Source organism: Ischnura elegans, chromosome 6, assembly GCF_921293095.1.
Source record: "Ischnura elegans chromosome 6, ioIscEleg1.1, whole genome shotgun sequence".
NCBI lineage: Eukaryota > Metazoa > Arthropoda > Insecta > Odonata > Coenagrionidae > Ischnura > Ischnura elegans.
This window is the reverse complement of record NC_060251.1, coordinates 85,486,352-85,508,363: the sequence shown is the minus strand read 5'-3', so window position 1 is coordinate 85,508,363 and position 22,012 is coordinate 85,486,352. Positions and strand designations below refer to the sequence as shown.

General features: G+C 34.5%; 1 protein-coding gene across 10 annotated transcripts in view; it reads left to right on the top strand.

Annotated features, from left to right (window-relative positions):
• The window catches only part of LOC124161087 (PDZ and LIM domain protein Zasp), a 190,249-nt gene that overhangs the window by 159,370 nt on the left and 8,867 nt on the right, over window positions 1–22,012 (top strand). For 5 of the 10 annotated variants that reach the window (XM_046537276.1, XM_046537275.1, XM_046537273.1 and 2 more), the window contains 6 exons: window positions 74–159; window positions 1,877–1,979; window positions 2,661–2,802; window positions 4,012–4,470; window positions 12,635–12,716; window positions 14,227–14,274. In XM_046537276.1, coding sequence (XP_046393232.1) covers window positions 74–159; window positions 1,877–1,979; window positions 2,661–2,802; window positions 4,012–4,470; window positions 12,635–12,716; window positions 14,227–14,274 — 920 coding nt within the window. Of the gene's footprint in view, window positions 1–73; window positions 160–1,876; window positions 1,980–2,660; window positions 2,803–4,011; window positions 4,471–8,567; window positions 8,619–12,634; window positions 12,717–14,226; window positions 14,275–22,012 lie in introns of all 10 variants that reach the window. The other 5 variants (XM_046537281.1, XM_046537278.1, XM_046537274.1 and 2 more) reach the window with 3 other exon arrangements.

Genomic DNA, 22,012 nt, shown 5'->3' with positions numbered 1-22,012 from the left:
TTGCAATGCATGGGTATTTCATGCATCTTTGACCATTAGGATGAATCAAAGAAAAGAAACTGCTATTTTTCAGGGGTGTATTTGTACGCATCAAGGACAAGAATCTCCATGTTGAATGCTTCAAATGTGCAACCTGTGGAACATCTTTGAAGAATGTTGGTGAGTTCATCATAACGTACCAGTTTTAAATATATGTGTATGATTCTGTCATAAAATTATTTACGGATGGTTAGGGGACTATTTTAAAATTATCAAAATATTCAGTACAGCAATTACTTTGTTTAAAAAATAAAGATAACTGGTTCTAGCATTCGTTGAATCAAACCAATAGATGTAAAAATTCCACCAAGGAAGAGTCATTTGCCTTGACCAGGTTTTGGATGACTTTTCCTCCGTAAAATTTTCTCAATGTACCGTTGAAGATGTCTCTGTTAAGGTATACCACTGGGTATTTCACACTTATTTCCTTAAAGAATAAACAAAGCTGAAAATTGAAACATTGTGGATGGGTAACCTCTATTTAGGGCTCAATTGACTTTAATCATTGATTGCTTACATGTTAAAATACTCTGATCTGAAAATATGGAGGATGCTTTTTCTGAAACTATTGGAAATATTTGAATGAATTTTTGACTTTTTAAAAATTTGAATCACCATAAATTTTTTGTGTTTTTTAGTGATTGATGCTGCAATCGTCACTGCTTTAATTATGCATGGACAGTACGCTCGATCAGGGGTTTTTTCAAAAAGTTTGTTTTTTGTGTCTTCATATTCTTATGCTTCTGATTTTGGCAAAATCTTATTATGTGCCCACCATGCGTATTTTAATAGAATTTCTTTCAATTTCAAAATGTCATCATTAGCAATGAGACATCCATTTTCGTATAAAAACTGTAATTTTTGCAGTCGGCAAAGTTGTCAAGAGGGTGAGATTTCATCGTTATTCTCCTTGGGGTGTGCTTGATACTAATCAGAATTACTCTGAGACAACTTCAATCCATATAATTAATTCTGATTGAATATCAATGGAATCAGACATTTTTGTTGGAAAATTTTCATTCTGGAAATAAAATATAAACCCTCATAGTGAGTCCTCAGGGTGGACTCCGAACACAACAAATTTCAATCACTTTTTAACCTATTGGAATCAATAATATGGAATGGAAATTGATCAAAATTATTCTGAGAAATGTCAAGCACACCCCCTCATGTGTCAAGTTGCTCCTCAATCGCTGTTTATTGTTTCTCTCGCATTTTGGTGTTTTGGTTAGAAGGGTTAGGAGTCGCATGAGGAAGGAATGAGTTGGAGGCTGTTCACTGAAGTCTGTGACAAATGTGGGGTTAGGGTGTTAGTATAAATTGAAGTTACTGGATAGGGAAAGTTGCATAAGACTGGGGTGGATTGGAGAAGGTGAATGGTTGCATAAGGGGAGGATGGGATGGAGGTTGTTCAATAAAGTTTGGAGTGTTGCATGATGGCAGGGGTGGCATGTAGGATTTTTTCTAGTGTGCCAGAAGTAAGGACTTACGGTTAATGTGAATTTTTTGTTGTGTAAATTTTGGAAAACATTACAAATGACAGTCATCATTAGATAAGACTCAAATAGATAATATTCCATAGAAAAAATTAATGCTAAATTTTCTAACATTTTTGAAGTGCACTTTTTTCCCCTCTACTTTTATGTATTGAACACTAGATTTGTTTTGCTAGATATCTGTTTTCAAGAAAAAGTTGTTGAAAAAAACCTCAGTCATGACCTCAGTATTTTCTCCTCTCAGAAATTTATTTCTTAACTTCCAGTTATCATAAGGTCTTATGCATAGCTTTTTTCAACTGAATGGTAATTTTTATGCATTTTTTCTTGTTTATTTGAAGGCTATTACAACATAAACAACAAGCTCTACTGTGACATCCATGCCAAGCTTGTGGCTCGCCATCACCCACCAGCTCCTAATCTTGAACCAGTTACAGTGCCACCGTAAGTGATCCACTAAGATTTTTAAATCGTGACTTAAAGAAAACTTCAAACTAGAAATTAAATGATGTACTGTTTTTAATCTGTATAACTGATATTAATTTTGGCACCAGCCAAAAGTACTGCAGAAGAGCAGTTCATCTTTTAAAATATTTTTTTCTAAAATCTTGCTTGAAAGCATGGAAGAATTCTTATTAAAGGTATCAAAAGACAGTGGCTGCCTTAGCCTAAGGGCTTAGGTAGCACTTTTTCATAATAAAAAGTAAATTCTCAGTATTGAAGTGTTTTGAATGTTTTAATGATTTTAATAAGTAGAGAAAAATGTCTGAGTAACCTTATCTCATAGGGTGGTGAACCCTTTGTCTAGAAAGAGTAAATCTGGTTTTGCTAGTACATAATAGCTCATGTTGCCTTCATGATGTAGTGAGGTTCTTTTGCCCTTTTTCTTCCTCTCCTCTGCATATCATTGGTATCATAATTGCACTGGTGCCTCTTTCCTTTTTCTTCCCATCTCCAGCCCCTGTTGAGGAGTAAGGTAAAAAAGTCTCGGACTTTTAGTCCCGGTATCAGGAATTTAACCTCACAAGTTTCATGACTTTGTCACTCCTGTTATGATTGAACTCCCCACCATTATCCAGGTTATGTCACATCTATGATGAAACGATTTAATTTTTTTACTGGCAGAGGCGTAAAGGCACCAGCTGGTGCAATATCTGCTGCGTTGGCCCACAGTATGGGTTCCCAAAGTGGGCCCGGGACACCAACTCCCTTGGCAACCCAGCCAATGTCACCACAGCCTGGAACCATGGCTCCCCTACCCTTCCACGTGAGTTTACATCATCATGAACATAGTTTAAAATATTAGATTATTCAAGTAAATTCATCATATGCTATGTTGCTTTGTGTTTTTTGAAGACTTTTCAACTTTTTATTCTGCTGGATCAATTCTCCTCTCGTTGCATGGTTTTGTGTGGTAGCTATCAAAGTATGGTCCATGCAAAAAATGATCGTATCGCTATAGTTTTGGGATATGTATTTTTATATTCAATTCATTCCAAATAATTGAATTTTTTTAAGTTTTCACTGGTATTGCTTTCTTTGTTTATCACTTTTTCTTATTTTTAGATAGGATTTCAGTCGTCAAATTTACTTTGAAATATTTTAGCTTATGCTATGAAACAATTTCACATTTCAGTAGATTTTTAAGATTTAGGTTAACAGTTTTCAATTCCAGTTGAAGTTGACAAGTTTGAAGATAACCAGTATTATAATTAAGAACAACTAGTGTTTAGGAAGTCCAGTTTTTTCAAGTTTGTATTGCAGAGATCAATTTCTGTTGAAGTTTATGTATAATGAGTGGAATCGAGAGTTTAATTTATGCTTTATGCAGAGTTGAAGAAGGAAGTTTATGGTGGGAAATGGTAAAGGGGGTGAATGACAATATTAGGTATTTTTCCAAACAAAAATTACCTAATAGTTTGTGAATTGCTAAGTAATATTGGCTAATTGTGCAAGGGTGTCTCTGAGTAGTGTCATAGAGGGATATGTTTTATGATTTTCTCATAATTAAATAGTGATGAAGGATACTTCTTAGGATAACTATTTTCAAAGAATTATATGGAGAGGAATCAATATTATGTGGCTTGACAACTTACAAAGAAGGAATAATTGAAATATTTAGGGTATGAATTGTCAATTTTTTGTTGGCATAATTTATTTAAATGTGCTCCAAAGAATTAAGTAGTACCTACCTAAAACCTGAGAATAATAATAGATAGTGAAGAATCTTAGGACAAATTATTTTAACTCTCCTTTTTCCATTATTATTTTATTTTGTTATGCTATATTTTTTTGGCTCGTTAAGATTTTTTTTATTTTGACCATCCATGCTTTAGTTTGTTTTTCTGTTCGTTTTTGGTTTTGTATGTGCTAATGTTTTGAAATCCAGTTTTTTCAGTTTCGACTAATTGTAGTTTTTGTTTTTTACCCATGTATTATTTTGAACCACCTTGAGCATGTGTTTGATAATTTCCAGCCTGTCTCACAAAGCACTGAATTGGAAACATCTGAAACTGACTATCCTTCTAATGTAACGAAGCACAAAGAGCCAAACCAGAGTGTGGGTTTGATGCCAACGATGGAATTCCGTGATACCAGGTCAAAGTCTCCAGAAAATGGCATTGGTATCAATTCAAGGATTGAAATGGTAGATCAGAATATAGCGAGGACAACAAGTGATACAGTAATGCAGAATGGACACAGGAGAGTCAACATGCCAACACACTTTGCCAATGAAACCAACCCTAGTTTTCTTGGTACCAACAACAAGGATGTAGTGACTGATGTTATAATACCAAACGAAGTCCAAAAGTTGACTTTGGAGGACAGTAGTAGTAGTAGTCATCCTGCGATGATTATTCATGAGAACAACAACAACATTGCCAAAGAAACTAATTCGACCATTATGACCAATGGCAATGGAAAGGAATACAAGGTATAATATCTCCGTTTAACTTTATGCATCGGGTACCTCTTCCATTCCATTAACTTACAAGGCTTTTGAATGGGCAGGCATGATTTCTTTAGCTGGCTTTGGGCTTTTTATTCTTTTGTACCTATATCAGTGATTCTTTAGGAGTTTGAAAGTGTATTTTCCATTTGGGAGTTGGTAGATATTGTACTAGGTTTGGGACCAAATTTTTACAAATAGCTGTTATTATTGCACTTTATTTCTAAAAATATTAACTTTCATAGTTGTAGTACAGCATTAGAACTGTCTGTTGAGTTTACGTAATATTTTAATTAAGGATGAGTCGGTTCTTAAATTTTTTCGGTTCTCGGTACCGGTTCGGTTCTCCCCCATCTTGTTCTTGGTTCTCGATTATCGGTTCCAAGGATGAACTATTATTATCTGAATCAATGGTAAATTTAAATGAACAACCACAAGAAGTGAATGAAAATAATTTTTTTAAAGAAGTAAATTAGCGGGAAAGCTCTGTAAATAAAACTTAAGATCATCTCCATAATTTTATTTGCCAAGTAAAAAAGTTTTAATACCAGGTTGTTAAAGAAGGCATGATCAACCAATATGTCACATTACATAAGGCAGCCACTGGTTCTTTCTCCAAGTTTTGATGTAAAAAATTCAACATTTTTACCTTATTTATTCTTGTTTTTGGTAGAAATATTGCCTGCAGTACTGAACAGGCGTTCACTGAAAACAGTAGTAGTTGCTGTTGATTTTGATGGCCCGGGTGAAATATGCTTGGAGCATAGTTTACATACTGCCTAGATAGTTAGCATAGCATCAGGATGCATAAAGAAACTCGCCCAACTTCCGACGACATCATCTGTTAATTTGTTGTAACTTGTAAGTCAGTTCAAAATATATTCCGGATTCTGCGATGTAGCTTAAAATATAATTTTAATTGACAACTTATTTGCATGCTTCACTGTCACAGTTTTTGTAACCTCAACAAAAAACTGGTCAACATGCCGGTACAGTGACACTATGGATAAACTGAGCAGCCGTTAGCTAACGCAAAATTGTAATGCGGTGTTGCATTCTGCAGGATAATAACTTTTTTCTATGCCTTCCGATGTTTATCAACTTACAAACGAACTCTTGGAATGCATCTTGTTCGTGTGGCAAAGAATTACTGTATATGTTCATGATTCATTCGTGAGACCACTTTCAGATGAAACGATTTTCTGCCGGCCACCATTCACTGCACAGCACACGGGGTTGCAGAGAGTTGTCTCATCTGAAAGCCACCTGAATATCACGTGAACGGCGGCCAGCAAAAAGTCGTTTCATCTGAAAGCGACTTCAGTGTAGCATTGTCTGTATTTCACAAAGTAGATGGTAGTACCGGACCGGACCTATCTCTAATTTTTATGAAGTCTATATCCCAATCATGTAAAAAAAAAGCGTTAAATAGAACTCAGTTTTCGCTATTTGCAAAAATTTGGTGCCTCTAAGTACACCCATGTCTCGTATAGCGCAAGGGATGCGTTCCTCGGGGTCTTTGCGCTATACGAATTTGCGTTATACGAGAGCGTTTTATCATTGGGAAGATAGGGATGCGTTCCTGGTAGGATAGGTCTTGGGTATTGAATTTCCTCTAAAACATCTATATTCCCATAAAAAGCCTTAGAAAACATTATTTATATAAACTTTTATAGTTTAAAACATCTTTAAAGATAGTATGCACGCATTCAAAGACTTTTATTCACGTTAAAAAAAATTCTTACGTGCTTTTGAAATTCCCTCCTGTCGTGCGGGTGGGCTAACATCTGCTATCTCAGGGGATCGTAATGCGTTGCCGGCAGTTGACGATTTTTCAAACTAGTCTAAAAACAACTATTGTGTCACCCAGGCCCTTTTGTCGCTCATCGAAATGACAGGAAAATGCTACTTTGAATGCCATTTCATAGCTAGCGGAGTTTATGAATGATAAATAATTTTAATTTGAAGTCCTCCGAGTCATTAGCAGCTACGTGAAACAGTCTTTAAATGCCTTGAAACCTGACCCAGGTTTTCCTTCCCTGAAAATGAATGAACGAGATTGCATTCTTTTCCAAAACAATATCGTCTCGTCAACACTAAAAACTAGTTGAGGGGGAAAGGAGCCACTTTCAATCACAGCTTGGAGTTCATCAGAAAATGTTGCGGTGACTGCGCTATCAACACTTGCATATTCACCTGATATCGCCGCACTGAAAATACCTGCTTGCCGTTTAAATGCTGGAACCAACCGGAGCTTTCACTAAATGTCTCTGAGCGATTACCACTCCCGTCTTTTTGTACTGATTCTCTATGAACTTTCCGTATGTGTAGACCGCTTGGTTGAAGTTGGTGCGGCTGAGGTCACTGATGTTTTAACTTCGTCTTTATTCTGAATAAGGCATCGTACGTTTAAACTTCCACGCAATATCGCTTTGACGCTCTCCATTTTCAAAGCAATTGACCTCTTTCAATTCCTCTTCTAGGTTTATAGTTTTTATTGATAAATTCTTGATTTTTCTACACGCATTCCTATTTTTTGCCATATTCTCTTGGTTTTTACTCTGTATGGCTCTATCTAAATCACCTTCCACTGCTGAACTGTATTCCTGAGACGCAGAAGGCCTAAGACTGCGGGGAGGGAACGAAGCCATTGTGTTTGAGACTCTATAGCGGACCCTTATATGTGTTGATGCTATTCATGCGCAACTCGGCCACCGCTCCATTTCTCCCCCGTGAATACCGATGACCTTGAAGGCTTCAGCGTAGACGGCGTAGACACTCTACCTGGAAGTCAATCGCCCGATAACCTATGACGGCAAAAATACGTCTCAAACCGTATTGCTGAAAAAAAATCATTTCCACTAGCCTCACGCTTAATTAACGATCTAAATTATTTATTATCATTCTGTTAAAGAGACGAGATAAATTACTTCGGTAAGCCGGCTATCTGGACCCAATGACGAGTAATACTTTTGGCCATTGCACAGCAATAGATTTCGATTAATATATAAACAAAAAAGAAGCTTTGAGGCAAGCAATAACATTAATATGCGTAAAATGATAGAAATTTCGTTTGTACTTCGCGCAAGTTCACGTTTTATCACGAGAGCGTTCAAGAGTTTTGATTAGGCTACACTGCGTTGCAATGTTTCCCCGAGGAACGTATTTGCGCTATATCGAAATTGCGCTAATCGAAATTGCGCTATACGAGACATGGGTGTATTGGTTACTGTTGCTTTTAATGGTTGTCAGAATATTTTATGCTATTTTTATTTAGTTTATAAGACATCTCTTCATGATTTTCTATTTTGGGGAAATCAATGCTTGTGATAATTGAAGCAGGCTGCATTTTTTGTATTCTGGCTGTGGGCTCTTCTTTTTAATCCTATACTACCTTCTGAAATATTGCAATCTTTTCATTATGAATTGGGTATTTTTTAATCTTACAGTTCTAATTGAATTGCATTGGGTTATGTGATGGTTGGTAGGTACATATATTTTTCCTTTTTTATGCATCCATTTAATAAAAGATTACAAATAGATTTCCCCTCATCCCCCCTTCCCTTATATCCCCCTCATCTTATTCATACATACCATTACAGATTATAGTTCAAGAAAATTTTATTATCTTTACTTGTACATCATTATCTCATTATTAATCCATTGCCATAAAAAAATGTTTAGCCCATGTAAATGTGTCTAAAATATGTTAGAAAAGGATGAGTTTTGGGAAAATGAAACTCATCTTATATGTACTTTTTTTGTTTGAGTAAATAACTGAAACAAAACTACGTATGTATATACCACCAGACACTAAGTACCTGAAGAAACAGGAATAATCTCTCGGACATGTATCTAGCCTTGCATTTACCAAAGCTAATAGTCCCATATTTAAACTTGGGTCTTCTTCTGTTTATGTTTGTTCTATGTATGAAATCTGTCAGAATCATTACTCAAATCATATGTATCTTTCAAATAGCTGTATGAGGTTTTTGTTCTTCTGTTTTGCATTATTAATGTAAGTAATATATTTTGGCCTAATCATGGTGCATGTCCACATTGTGATGGTTAAACTCTTACAGGCTCCCCGGGTTGGAACAAGTCATGTCCATGCTCCCCGCACCATTATCCAGGTAGACAGCAAGTATACACACATAGAGCATGAAGTATTTAGGGCTCTGCATCACCACTCAAAACTGCTTCCTTAGGATGTGCTTCCATAATACATAATACTGAGCAAAGTGTTTTCCCTCCTCATCTTAAAAAAATATTCATCAAGCATTAAAATGGTGTAAATAATCACCTGCTCGTAACAAATAATCCATTAAGTGAACAAAAATATTGGTTTAGTGAGAATGCTGTAAAGAGGATATTTTGTCACATTTACACTCATATTCCACATTAGCTGGCCTGACTGTAGTGCTAATGTTATGATTATTTGATATTGTATTATAAGAATGCATGGCTATTGCCAAAAAGTTTCCTTGGAGGGGGGGGGGGGGGGGGGGTTTGCCCTAAAAATTTTTTGGATAATTAAAAAGGACTGTGTTTTGGTGCGAAAGAGTTCTATGGAGAGGGCACTCTCGTGATCATATCTTGCAAACTTTTTGGGGGTTTGAATGCCCTGATAGCCGTATGCTTCAGCCTTCGTTCTTCTTTAGGAGGAATTTATTTTTAGAGAGACTTATTTGGAAGGTTTTCAGAAATACCATTCTATGTCTAAATATTTTCAGGTTTTAAATCCTACACTCTCCTCCCTGTCTCCCCCTACTGGCTAAATCCTTGGAAGAACATAGGTATTTCTCATAACCCTTCTTCTGCAGTGGCTAGACCACAAGTTTTGCACTCTGTGAGTGAAAATTTGCCGAGGATGCGAGAATGTTTTGTCCACCGGGAGGGGCAGAGCCGGTAAAAGACCTTTGTAACCCCTCCCAAAACATTTCTCTAGGGCCTGCCGAGAGGACCCTGCCCTCAAAAGGGACTGATTGGTGGAATTTTGGATATTTTGGTGAAATTCATTCATTACCAAAAATCTACATAGCAAATATAAATTGAATTTTTCGGTAATTTTCTGTTTAATTTGATACCAAACGTTGAGGAAATCAGTTGATTTTTATCCATCTTGATTTAAATTCTTTTGTGCGTCTAACTATTAGAGCTCAAAAAACTTAAATGCTGTCAAATATACGTCGCGTTAGGTCTAATTCTTTTTAGAACCTCGTGCGTGTCATACAATTGCTGAAAGATATCGAGATATCTTCGAGCTCAGAAGGTGACTCACCTAGCATTTGACCTCCAGAAACTCGGAGAATTGAACCTGGTAGACCGAAAAAGGTCAGTTGGTTAGACGGGGTAGGGATGAAACGCGTTTCCATTGATCCCCTGTAGCTTGATAATTTCCTATTTTCCTATGGAGTCCCGGAAAGGAAAAAAAACGGCCCCGCGCACACACACCGAATTTGGACGGCCGGTAAAATATCGGCCGATATTTTACCGGCGAAGCGATGCTTGCACACACGCCGGATTTTTACCGGTCAAACGATAAGTTGCTATGTTTTTGAGCCGGCGACGGCGATCCACAGTGACAATGTCCGGCAGCTAACCGGCATTTAGCCGGTGCCGGCACGTGTTCGGTACGTGGGCAAGCTCCAATGCTCTCCCATTGTTCACTATTGGAATGTGGACGGCCGATATTTTACCGGCCGTCCAAAATCGGTGTGTGTGCAAGGGGCCTTAAATCTACGACGTGGTTATTATCCTAAGGCGCTGAGATTGCCCCGATTGTTGTCCTATCTCTTGGGAAGGTTCATGCTATGTGCCTGTCGTGTTTTGCCTTAAAATTTTCCACGGCTGCAATTCTATTGCAATACTCCTGCGAGAGCTTTTAAACAAAATTGTTCGTGAGTAGGACAAGCAACGTAGAGCGATGACGTATGCGAAGAGAGGATCGGAACTCTTTCTACTCCCTCTTACGCCGCTGTTACCGTCGCAGTTATCAAAATTTCCTCTTTCAAATAGTACTGAAAGAGGAAATTTCGATAACTGTCGAAATTCCAGGCATACGTCTGCAACACCGCACGATAGGATAAAAAAATACCGTAAAATTTTTTTTCTTTATAGCTTCCTTCCTCAAAATAGGGGTGCGCCTCTTACACAAGCTTATACGGTATGTTGCCATTTGTGATCACATTAACTTTTTTCTAATTGGTATATATTCAATTTTGTTTTTCTATTTCAATAATAATTCTCAATTACCTACATTATCTCAGGCTCAACTTTGTGAAAGTTCATTTTAATAATGAAATGAAAAAACTTTGTTTTATTCCAACTAGTTTTGATGTAGTGGCATCATCATCAGATGCCTTAGATAAGGTCTGATAGACTAGTTATACCTTTAAATAATTGGTAGAATAATGCAAAGGTTTTTCAATATATTATTTGATTCTCAATATCCTAATACTTCTGCTGTGATTTATTTTATGTAGCCTTATCACAATTTTTAAATAAATCAGATAATTAAGATGGTAAAACAAATGTGTGCATATATCAGTGTGCAATATGTTTTTATAATTATTGTATGTTTATGTTTGAGGTAAAAGAGTCTGTGATCATAAAAACTTTATTTAAAAAGTTCAGAATAGAAATCTTGGCTGATTTCCATTCAGCCTCTTATAATATGCTTTTATAATATATTTTTAGTTTTTAATGCTGCTGTTTTAGTTGAAAAAATATTTCAAATAATTTAATAGGGCTAATGGCCTATCATTTTCTTTCGTATCTCAAATTTTGGGTGCTTTGATGTTGCATGCAAAAATTTGCAGGAACTTTCAAATCTTTGTTTCTTATTTTAATCTTAGAATGGAAGTATTGCTGACTAACATATTACCTCATCACTTTCCATCTATTTTTCTTCACCCTTTTAATTTAGTTGTGTTGATACTCTCTGTGGCTAATATCAACATTGCATGCAACAGAATTTGTACATATGTGTTTTGATAAAGCATGTATGAATGCATTCCTAGGTTATCTTTTGTCATGGTATTTGCTAATGGGAACCAGCTTTGCGTAAATAAATCATAGTTTATTTTTTATTGTTTGATCTCTAGTGTAATCAGCCATTTTTCCCATTGGGCTCAAGGAATTGAAAGTACTAACTTCCCCCTTATTTCATTATTTAATGTTTGCATCTACCTCATCTATTTTATTTCAATCTTTTTTACATAATTTTTAACTCGCCAATAATATATCATCTTATTGGATATTAGCTATATTTTTTATTATTTCTTTTGAGCCAGAGATACCTAACATGTAATTTGAACTTGTTTGTTGATGCATTGGATTATTTGGTGTATCCGATGAAAGTTCTGGCTCTCCTGACTCAGGATGGATCTATCCTTTGGCATAACATTCTTATAATGAGTTAATAATAATTGAAATTAGCTTAAAAATTATCCTTCTGTAATTGAAAAAGCACCGTACTTCAGTATCTTTTGGACAACCTTTGAAATTGATGAAAATTCCGCTTCATAATGCACTAGTGGATGTGCTATAATGGACAATCCATTTTATTGCCTAACTTATTTGAAATCAAATTACAAATTTTGTATTTTTAAAGAATTGAAGATATCAATTTTGAAGATGAAGTATGATACATACTGATGGATTAATGAATACATCTCTTATTTATTCCTTGCTGTGAACCAAAGACTAATTGCATTTAATTTTGGTATTTTGCCACAGTTTAATTGTGGCATTTGAATAAATCCTAAATGAATATTTATTTTTATTTTATTTTTAACCATGACCACATTTTACATTATTCACGGACTAATTATGACGGTCATATTTTGTCCATTGACCTGAAGTTTGCGTTAACAATACACTGACTTATATTTCATGGACTTCATGGCTGCCTAGTTCAAGAAATTTAAATTGAATTTGATTCATCATATTTTTTAATGTTTTGGCTTAAGTTTATCACATCATCTATTTTCATCATAGCAAAAAAAACTAATTGTGTTTGATATAAAATCTGAGATGCATGGTTGTGATAAAAGGTTAACTTTAAACTTGATCTCATCAAAATTACTTAATGATTCGACCTAATTAGTTGATTTTGTTCTCTTCCCAACTTGAAAAACAATGGCAGTCCCCTTCAGCTTCTGCTCCAAAGCCATTCTCTTCAGTGTCAGCTCCGGCACCACCTGCTAGTGTCACACGCCCTACATCTGGTGAGTATCAGGGCTTATAATGTATCAGGGTTTAATCAAATGTGTTTACTATCTTTAAGCCTGAATCACATGATCATTTTTTTCATCCTTTTGGAGGAACAGCTCCAGCAGCCGCACCAGCGATGACAGAAAAAAATGACTGTTTCTCTCGATGGCTCGAGGGATGGATGTCCCATCCCTTTTTTCCATCACTTAGCTCATCCCTTTTTTTTGTAGCTGAAACCATAGCTGGCATCGTACTTCAACCAATCAGAACCCAAGGCCGCTAACAGCAATTGTAACGCCATGCTTGGCATTAAATTGAATGACAGTCGTAATTACGGAAAGTGATTGAATTAGCAATGGAAAAAGGGACGGGGCAAATGATCATGTTATTGAGAAAATGATAGGTGGCGCGATCATTCTTTTGATCCCTGAAAACCTATCACTGAAGCCATTACTCTCAGGTATGGAGAAAATGATCGTGTGATTCAGGCTTTAATTACAAATTCATAATTTTACTTTGGTGCCCACTATCGACGCAAAAAAGGTAGAACACTGAACTTAAAGCATTTGTTTATAATCCTGCCGAAGCTCCATGGGATCATATCATGTATAATTTTACTCATAATTTATTTGACTAAAACACTAAATAATTAAACATTGTTTAAACAGATACGTTTAGCTGCTATGGTTGAAAGAGTGAAGAAGGATACGTGAAAAACTATGAGGATGGCAAAATGGTCCTCTTCTTTATCAAGTCACGGGAAAAATATTTGATTGGTGCATTTCATTGGATTTTTTATAGAGAGAACGACATCTTTGCATTACAAATAGCTTTTTAAAATTAAATTTTACCCATTCTTTGATTTTTTTAATGACCAGAAGGTAGATTTCAATTTCTGAGGTGTAGAAAGGAAAATGAATATTAAAGTTATGTATGCTCCATGTAAAAATTATTTCAAAACTTTTCATTTAAGGAAATTTTTATATTTTTCCTCTTATCTAAAATAAATCAAAAAGACGAAAATCATCGTTTTGGTATAGTGCATTGCCGTGGAGAAATTTTCATCTTTTTTTATTCATCGGTTTGGTTTGGTTATTTTATACAAATGCTCAAAGTTCAGCTTTCTACCTTTTTTTGCACCGATATTATGCTATTATTAAAGCATTCACCATTAATGATGCCATTGTGGCATCCTTGTTGTATGACTCGGGAGTGGCTCAATGCCAGATGGCATCATTTTGCTATTTTAGTTATAACTACCAATGAGAGGCTGTAATGGTTAAAAGGTGCTGGGAATGAATTTTTTCTCTGCAATTATTCATTAATTTTAATGGAGCATCAGCAACTACAGAAAGTTTTTTTATGTACACTTTCATCTGAAGTTCACACCATTGCAAGATGCATGCTCATGCAGGCATGATATCATGAACTACCTTCTCACTGATATAATACTTAAACATTTTATTGATAACTCTGTTATGAAATATGTAGGATTATACTCATTAGTAATGCTTCATCATCTAGGTTACTATGCAAGCACTATGAAGCCTTCCACCCAAGGCTACCGTGCAGGTAAAGAATATCCATTTACCTAATCAAGATGTTTGGTAGACAGGCTTATAAGTAGAATGTTAATCTCTTCATTTTTATTTTTCCTTCAGTATTTTTAGTCCCCAACTGCCCTAAATAATTTACTGCTTTCTTATGTACTCATTGCTTTGAGCTCTGGTGCCATTTCGACAAAAGGGAAATTACAATTCATTATGTAACACAGATTAAATTAATTTAAAATTTGACGAAAGCACAATATTTACAGAATCAGCTAATGCTTTTGAGAGCTTCTTTCACCACTTTTTGCAAATCATCTATCACTTAGCATTTAATACATTTAGTTCCGAAGAATTTGTCACAATTCCATTAAGACTAAGAGACCCATTGGTGCAACTTCCTCGTTAAAATTGAAATTGTGTGGTTCATGAATTGGAATATTCTGTCTTGAAATTGGTAATTCTTTGATTATTCTCTGTAACAAGACTTTTATGTTTTTGCTCATTTTTTGTAGCATTTTGAGCACCCACAATATTAATTTACTAAAATTTGCATTTCCATAATTTAAGTCATTACTTTATCCTCACTGATTGTAAACTCGTATGGATTTGAATGTAGATAATTCAGGGGTGCCCATGCTTACCCAAAACTTGATGTGTCATTTCTTTTCCCCCGACCATAAACCTCAATTTTGACTCTCAAGTTGTGACAGAATAAAAAATAACTCACTAAATAACTTGATAAATTACCAAATTAAATCTGTTATTGCAACATTGCATGATTCTGCTGCTACGTATAAATGGGGACACAGGGGGCTACCTAGTTAAGCCAAATAGTACCAAATGAGAGTTCTCTCTCTGCACACTACCGTGACTACCAATTACAGTCCTGAAAGTACCTCCTAAATCTATTTTTATCCCTATGATACTTAAAGTACTTCATAGGGTTTGTTCACAGGTCTCCTCTCTTAAGGCCTGGTTACTTGGTACATTAACACATACAAGTTAATGTACGTTTGCGTGAATGATTTTGGTGGACAGGAATGGAAAATTTACGAATGCATGAACCAAATTAGAACAGGTTCTATTTTCTGTGTGCACAGTGCACAGTGCACAGTTTCTGTGTGTTCTATTGGGTGGTTACACAGTGCATTATGGCATTCATTCTCACATTCATACATTTAAATATTAACCCATACGTGTTATTGTATTATGTAACCAGGCCTTTATGGAGTAAATTTCTGGAAAAGCGTCTCTTTCATTTTTTTTCAACTTTTGTTTTATAACCTTCTCCAAATATTTTTTGTCTTGCCTCAATAAATTTCGTTATTGCACTACCCTCTGTCCTTCATTTCACTTTACCCTCGATGGGCACCCATGAATTAGGCATATTAATGGGGATTTAATAAATTGTAAATAGGAGTTAACTGAAAGCATGTGATAAACCTTTAATCTGCCATGGATGCATCTATAATTCTAAAATATTCATTGCTCAAAGTGTATCCAATGACTGACTTAGCAACTTCATAGTTACTCTGCCTGATTTCATCATCATATTATTATCATTGCATGTAAATAAGTATGAATGAATGTTCCCTTTTACATATCATTCCTATCACTATTATTCCCTATAGTTCGATTGAATGTTAGAATTTCAACAATGCAAGAAAATGTCTTGTGATAAGTAGCGCCCATTTCTAGTTTACATCATACCTAAAAAGTATGCATATGGATGTGATTATGTTGCAATCACACTTTCATTGAAATCTCCTTGTCTTTCCTCTTATTTTCATTGAAATCATTATAAGTACACATTCCATCCTTTCCTTTTTGGCTTAGAGTTATAATTCTGATACAAGGTACTCCATATTTTGATAGAATCAGTTCCCATAATTTATATGCATTTATCCTAATATCTGGGATGGTACAATATGCGACTTTGAAGAATTATCATACTGATTTATTGAGGCAGGCTTGAATTCAGCAAAGTGTCCCTTATGATATAATTATAGCATGAATTTCAAATTAATTTTCTGAAAGCTAAGCAAGTAAGGATAAAAATAGTTGGGACAGCAAATTTAGTAGACATATTATTTATTTAATTATCAGAAAATTGCCATACTTATTCTGTGAACCCAATTTATTAATTTCGATTGATACATATTGGTGTTTAAGGAAGACAGTACTCACACAAATTATGCCACTTATGCGTACAATTCTCATTGTTTAATTTAATTGTTAATGGGCAAAGTTGTGTAATTCTAGTGGCATGTATATTAGGATATCCTCAGTGTACTCACAAAAATTATTTTCATTCCACACCTATGGCAGAGCATTATTTGCTTTGTAAATTTTGAATTAAAATATTAATGATACATGTAAATTTTTACCTTCTCCTTTGATTACATGAAAATTTTCAGTAGCGTTATTATCTTATTGGACTTTATGTTCCTGTACAGTAGACCCTCACTTTAGATAATATGTAGTTTCTGAAGGACTAATTGCTAAGCAAAATCCATTGTGCATCTCATTCCTATATGTATGTTGATTGGGCATTATATCCAGAATAGGAATCAGTTTTAAGCACATCAGTGCATATTTGTTGCTGTGTTAAAAATGTTACAGTAAAAACATTGTGAATAAATATGTAATTGATGACATTTGTGACAATGATTACGTTTGATTGGATATAAAATCAGCAAACTTTGAAATCTTTGAAGCCGTGAACAAAATCAGTGAGATAAGCTGATATGTTGAATCTATCATAAGTTTAACCCATTGTAAAGTTGGAGTCTACTGAACTACATTTACATATTTTCTTGGACTAGTTCTGCTCAGTCTAGGGAAATTTTTCATGACTTCTTGGTGAACGTACACGTATTTGTAATATTAATTAAATGCAAGTTTTTTTGCCAAATTACTTTTTTTAGTGTGAGCTCTCTTCCATTGGCTGATATTTTGCTCTGTATTTGTCATTTTCCTCACTCACAACTCCCTCTTCAACTACCTTTAAACATTATTGTGGTAATCTTTAGGGTCCGTTCAAAGTTACCCTGAACTGTAATAAACTTTGATTTTTTCTCTTTTTCAGCACCAATTACTTCATTTAATCCTAAACCTAGACCTTTTTCCTTGATTAAGAACTGAATACACAGCTCTCAAAAGTGCTTAATGCTTCTTCCTATTAAAACAAGTTTGTTATGACAAAACTTTCCATATAAAAAAAACCCTGTGGCTAGTTAGCCAATAAATTTAGCACAGAGCCAAGCAATGAAATGCATTCTATAGTTTCCTGCAAATGTTATTAGCATGAGCAACTACAGTGTATGATTTTGTTTTAGCACTAATTTGACACCATAATGCAGTTTCAGGAATTAGAAAAAGGCACCCCAGATAATCAGTATTTTCTCGCTTTGTATATATTTTTGCATATCCTACATATCCATTGATTATAGTAGATGATTTGATAAGTATTTGGACTACGGATTTTTAATGATTTCGTAATTTACTCAAATGTTTTTTTTTACAGTTGATAATGACTGTCATCTTTGCTTTTGGTTAGCTCTCTTTAATATCAATCTAATAGCTTCTAATTTAGAAGTTAGTTCATTGTTGCTGGTGTTAAATAGAGTGAAAAGGGACAAATAATCTTATAATAAAGTATAGAAAGTTGAAGTTAGAGAAGTTTCCATGAGTGAGGAATGTACAAATGATGTAACTTATTGTGGCTAAATAATTATTTTCATTTTTCAAATATTGCGGAATTATGATTTGGAAATGGAGTGGTAAAATTGAAAAAAATGGCTGCTTGTAGGTATTTTAATGTTGGTACATTTTGTTCATTTGGCTTATTGTAGGAAGAAATCAACTCTAAGGTTTATTGAAAAGAATTACTTAAAACGAGTTGGCTTCAGTACCGAATGTACATATGAATTACAGGTATTACCAAATTATTGTAATTGGTGTTTTGAATGTGGGGGGGGGGGGGGGGGGGGGCAAGCCATGGTTGTTCAAGTTGTAGGTAAGATTTAAGCATGGAAAAGGTGAATTAAATCAACATTTTAACGAAAATGTAACAGCTCTTTATTAGTTTTTAAAATTATTTGCTTGAAAAAATATTATTTTCCTGAAAGAAATTTGCGATTTTTGCTTCTATGGGGGGGGCAGCTGCTCCTTGCTGGGTATGCTTATGTGTGAATTCTTAAATAATAATTCCAATAAAAATGTTGATTTATATTTTGATATTCTTATTGATGGAATTAGGACTTTGTGATGTTTAATTGGAGCTTATTTTTTCAATTGCTCCAATTAATAATCCTGTACCCATTTAGTGGTGAATGTATTTTGGAAATATAAGTTGCCAAATCACACGTACTGTTAGAACTTGCTGTGCAATGGGGCTCAATCAGAGAAATCATCTTTCTAATTATTTTATTCTTTGTATCCGTGACAGAGCTATAACTTAGTATCCTAAACTGTAATACCTGATTATTGGTATTGATTCTTGGGTGAGCAATATTGTTTATTTCGTTACAGGATTAATATTTTACCTTAAAGTAATAATATTAGCTTGTTCAATTTGGGAATGACAAAGGGTAACATGCAACTTATTAAGATAGTATGTAATTACCTAGGTAATCCTCTAAAGGCTATACTGCTCTTTTTAAAAATTTCATTGCCTTGCCATTACATACTTCCTATTAGAAGAAAAACGCTGAGTATAGTTTCTTGAAAAATATTATAAGAAATGGACTGGTTTCTAACTAATAAAATGTATCAGCATAGATATGCAGGGAAGCTTTGCCTCAATAATAAATAAAAACACTTTACAAAAAGTAAATTAATGGATAACTTTTTATTAACTTTTCTCCAAAGTGACTTGTGTCATTCTTATTGTTGTGATTAAGCTTAGGTCATATACCGTATATCTCCGAATATAGTCCCCCCCCCGAATATAGTCCCCCCCCCAATTTTGAGACCTCAGTTTTGGGAAAAATTTTAAAATGTAAAGGAAGGCAATTTTTCTGTGGTTAGCAAGTTAAGATTCTAGATTCGATAAAAACTATTATTTTCTGTGAAGATTAAGAACAAATCTGTTCACATATTTTCCATCACAACAAAATAACTATACCTAAAACATGTTGTGATCCATTGCATGTGTCAGTAATTTATAGTTCCTTAACCAGATGTAATGAAGAAATGACAAAATTTTTTTAAGTATCCAAGGCTATTGTATTTTTTAAACCTTCACAAATTATTAATATTTTTGATTTCCAAATTACTACAGACAATGTCAATATACAAGCTTTAACTTAAAGCCCATAAACAGTATTGCATTTGGCCCTGAAACTTCCTTAGATCCAGTGTAACACACCCATCAAGTCATCACAAATCCAAGTGACCTGAAGAATTTAGGAAATCTAAATAAAATTGTGTTAAATAAATTATAAATATTATAAAAATATTGCTATCAAATGCCTGCTAAGCAAAACAATTAAACTGCAGGACTTACAAATATCAAAGTAATAAAATTAAGAAATAAACTTTTTCCAACAAACATTAAAACTGAAAAAAAATTATATCAATTTTCAATGCCTCGTCGCGAATCATTGCATAAGTTACACAAAGAGCTTCTGCTCTGCATTTGCGCACAAATTCGACGATATTTTCCTCTAATTCTTTGAATCTGCCGCATCGAGACCCCCGAAATGACTTCCGCGATGTTTTAGCGCTTTGCTAGCGCTGTAAATACTATGATTTACGGCGTATTCTGCAACGGCTATTTTTAAATTGGCATCGAAACTCCGTCTTTGAAGGCCTCTAATCTGCGGCAGGATTGATCCTCATCTTTCTACTTGATCCATCACCTCACTGTTGAACGTAAAATTATTTTTAATAAAGAAAATATCGCGGAAATAATTGCGAAACGTTATGCGACGTAATTTATCGATCCTATTTACCCTGACGAATTGAAGATATTCCTCAATAAATTGATTACACTTTCGATGCTGAGTCGCTGTATTTCGATCAAATGCAGTAATGCCGGCGCTTCTGGTTTAAAGTCGTCGATTATTGCGCCTTTTCAGAAACAAATGCATCACCTATTGCGCATTCTTGTTCTGTGAAGGCGGTAAAGGCAATGGTTGTAAACACGAACCGCACGGACGTATAGTAGCTACGGACGCAATGAAATGCTAAATCGTCACGAAAGGTTCACTTTATCTGTTTATTTTTCGCAATTATTTAAATCGTGTAGTTATTAAATGAGCCACGGGTATATATACTATTGATTCAATTCTAGTGTTCGATTAATGTAATGATAGTGTGTGTTTAGTTTTCATTTTAATTATTTACTGTTTTGCGTCATTAAGTGATCAGTGTCGATTGAATTATTCTAACAATTCTTTTCCAAGAAAAATTAGCGGCTACCCGATGGATTCCGTGAAAACGCATATTCGATATGCTATTTGAATTGGAATAATCGTATCTGTACAACATTTGTGGTAAAAATTGTCTTAATTTCCGGTAAAACGTGGCAGTATTTCCTAATATCTCCGATTATAATCCTCATAAATATACTCAAATAGAAAGACTACGAGAACATTAGCCATTATGCCGTTATTTATTACTTTATGGTCACCTTTAGTATGCTAAATTGGATTACACTCGATTATAGTCCCCCCCCTTACTTTTCCGCGGCCATTTTTGGAAAAAAAGGGGGGACTATATTCGGAGATATACGGTAATTCTTTTTGATTTGATTCAATAAGATTTCTATTCATGATTTTTTAAAATTTTACAGAAAAACATTCTTTTCCTGATTGATTATCCCATAATATACCATCATCATATATGTAGGTCTCTTCTTTGAGAAAATTGTCTTGGTTTTTGTATATCCTTGTTTATGTTGTCCCTTTTCACTCCAAACACTAGCCAACAGATTTGGCTACAATGGTAGTTATTAAAGTCTTATGAGTGGGTAACAATATTAAATGTGATGTATCATCTAATTTTTTTTCTTCAAAAAAGGGCTTTGTATTCCACTGTTTTAAAATGATTGTTGTCTGAACGTATGGAAATAGTATAAAAAACAAAAGGATGAAGTTAATGGCAAAACTCTGTTTCTAGGGTGGGAATATTTTGACTGGGTTTTCAAAATTTCCTTGCAAATGATTTAATTTTATGCTGAGTTTTTATCCTCATTTTTTACATGGAGGAAACAAAATAAGTTTGTTGTTATCAATTATTACTAACATTTACCTCAAATTTAGTGTGTGAGCAGTAGAGGAACTATTCTCCAGCTGTGCAGCCTCCAGTTTCTTAGTACACCTGCCTCAAGAATGAAGAATTAATGCATAATTGAATCTCTTTTTTTTAGCTTTGCTCAACCAATAAAGGATTTCCCAGCTAATATATGTCACCTGATGCTTACATATTATTTGGCATAAATATACATATTGAAAACCCCTTTATTTTTGCTAGTTCATTTTTGCTATCTTGTCCTTAATTCCTGTACTTTTAAGCTTCTTCTGAAAATTTTAGTCCAAGCTTCTGTAGTGGTAGAACATTTTTATTTTTGTAAAGCTTTTCAGTAACTGTCTTTCTCATTTTTTCTTTCTCTTTTAAACCATAATTTCCCTTTTCCTGACATACCTACTACCAAAACATATTCATATGATATTTTGCATGAATTTTATTTTCCTTCATGGCAAATGTATTGCTTACCAACCTATGCTCTTTTTAATATCGTGGGACTTTAAACT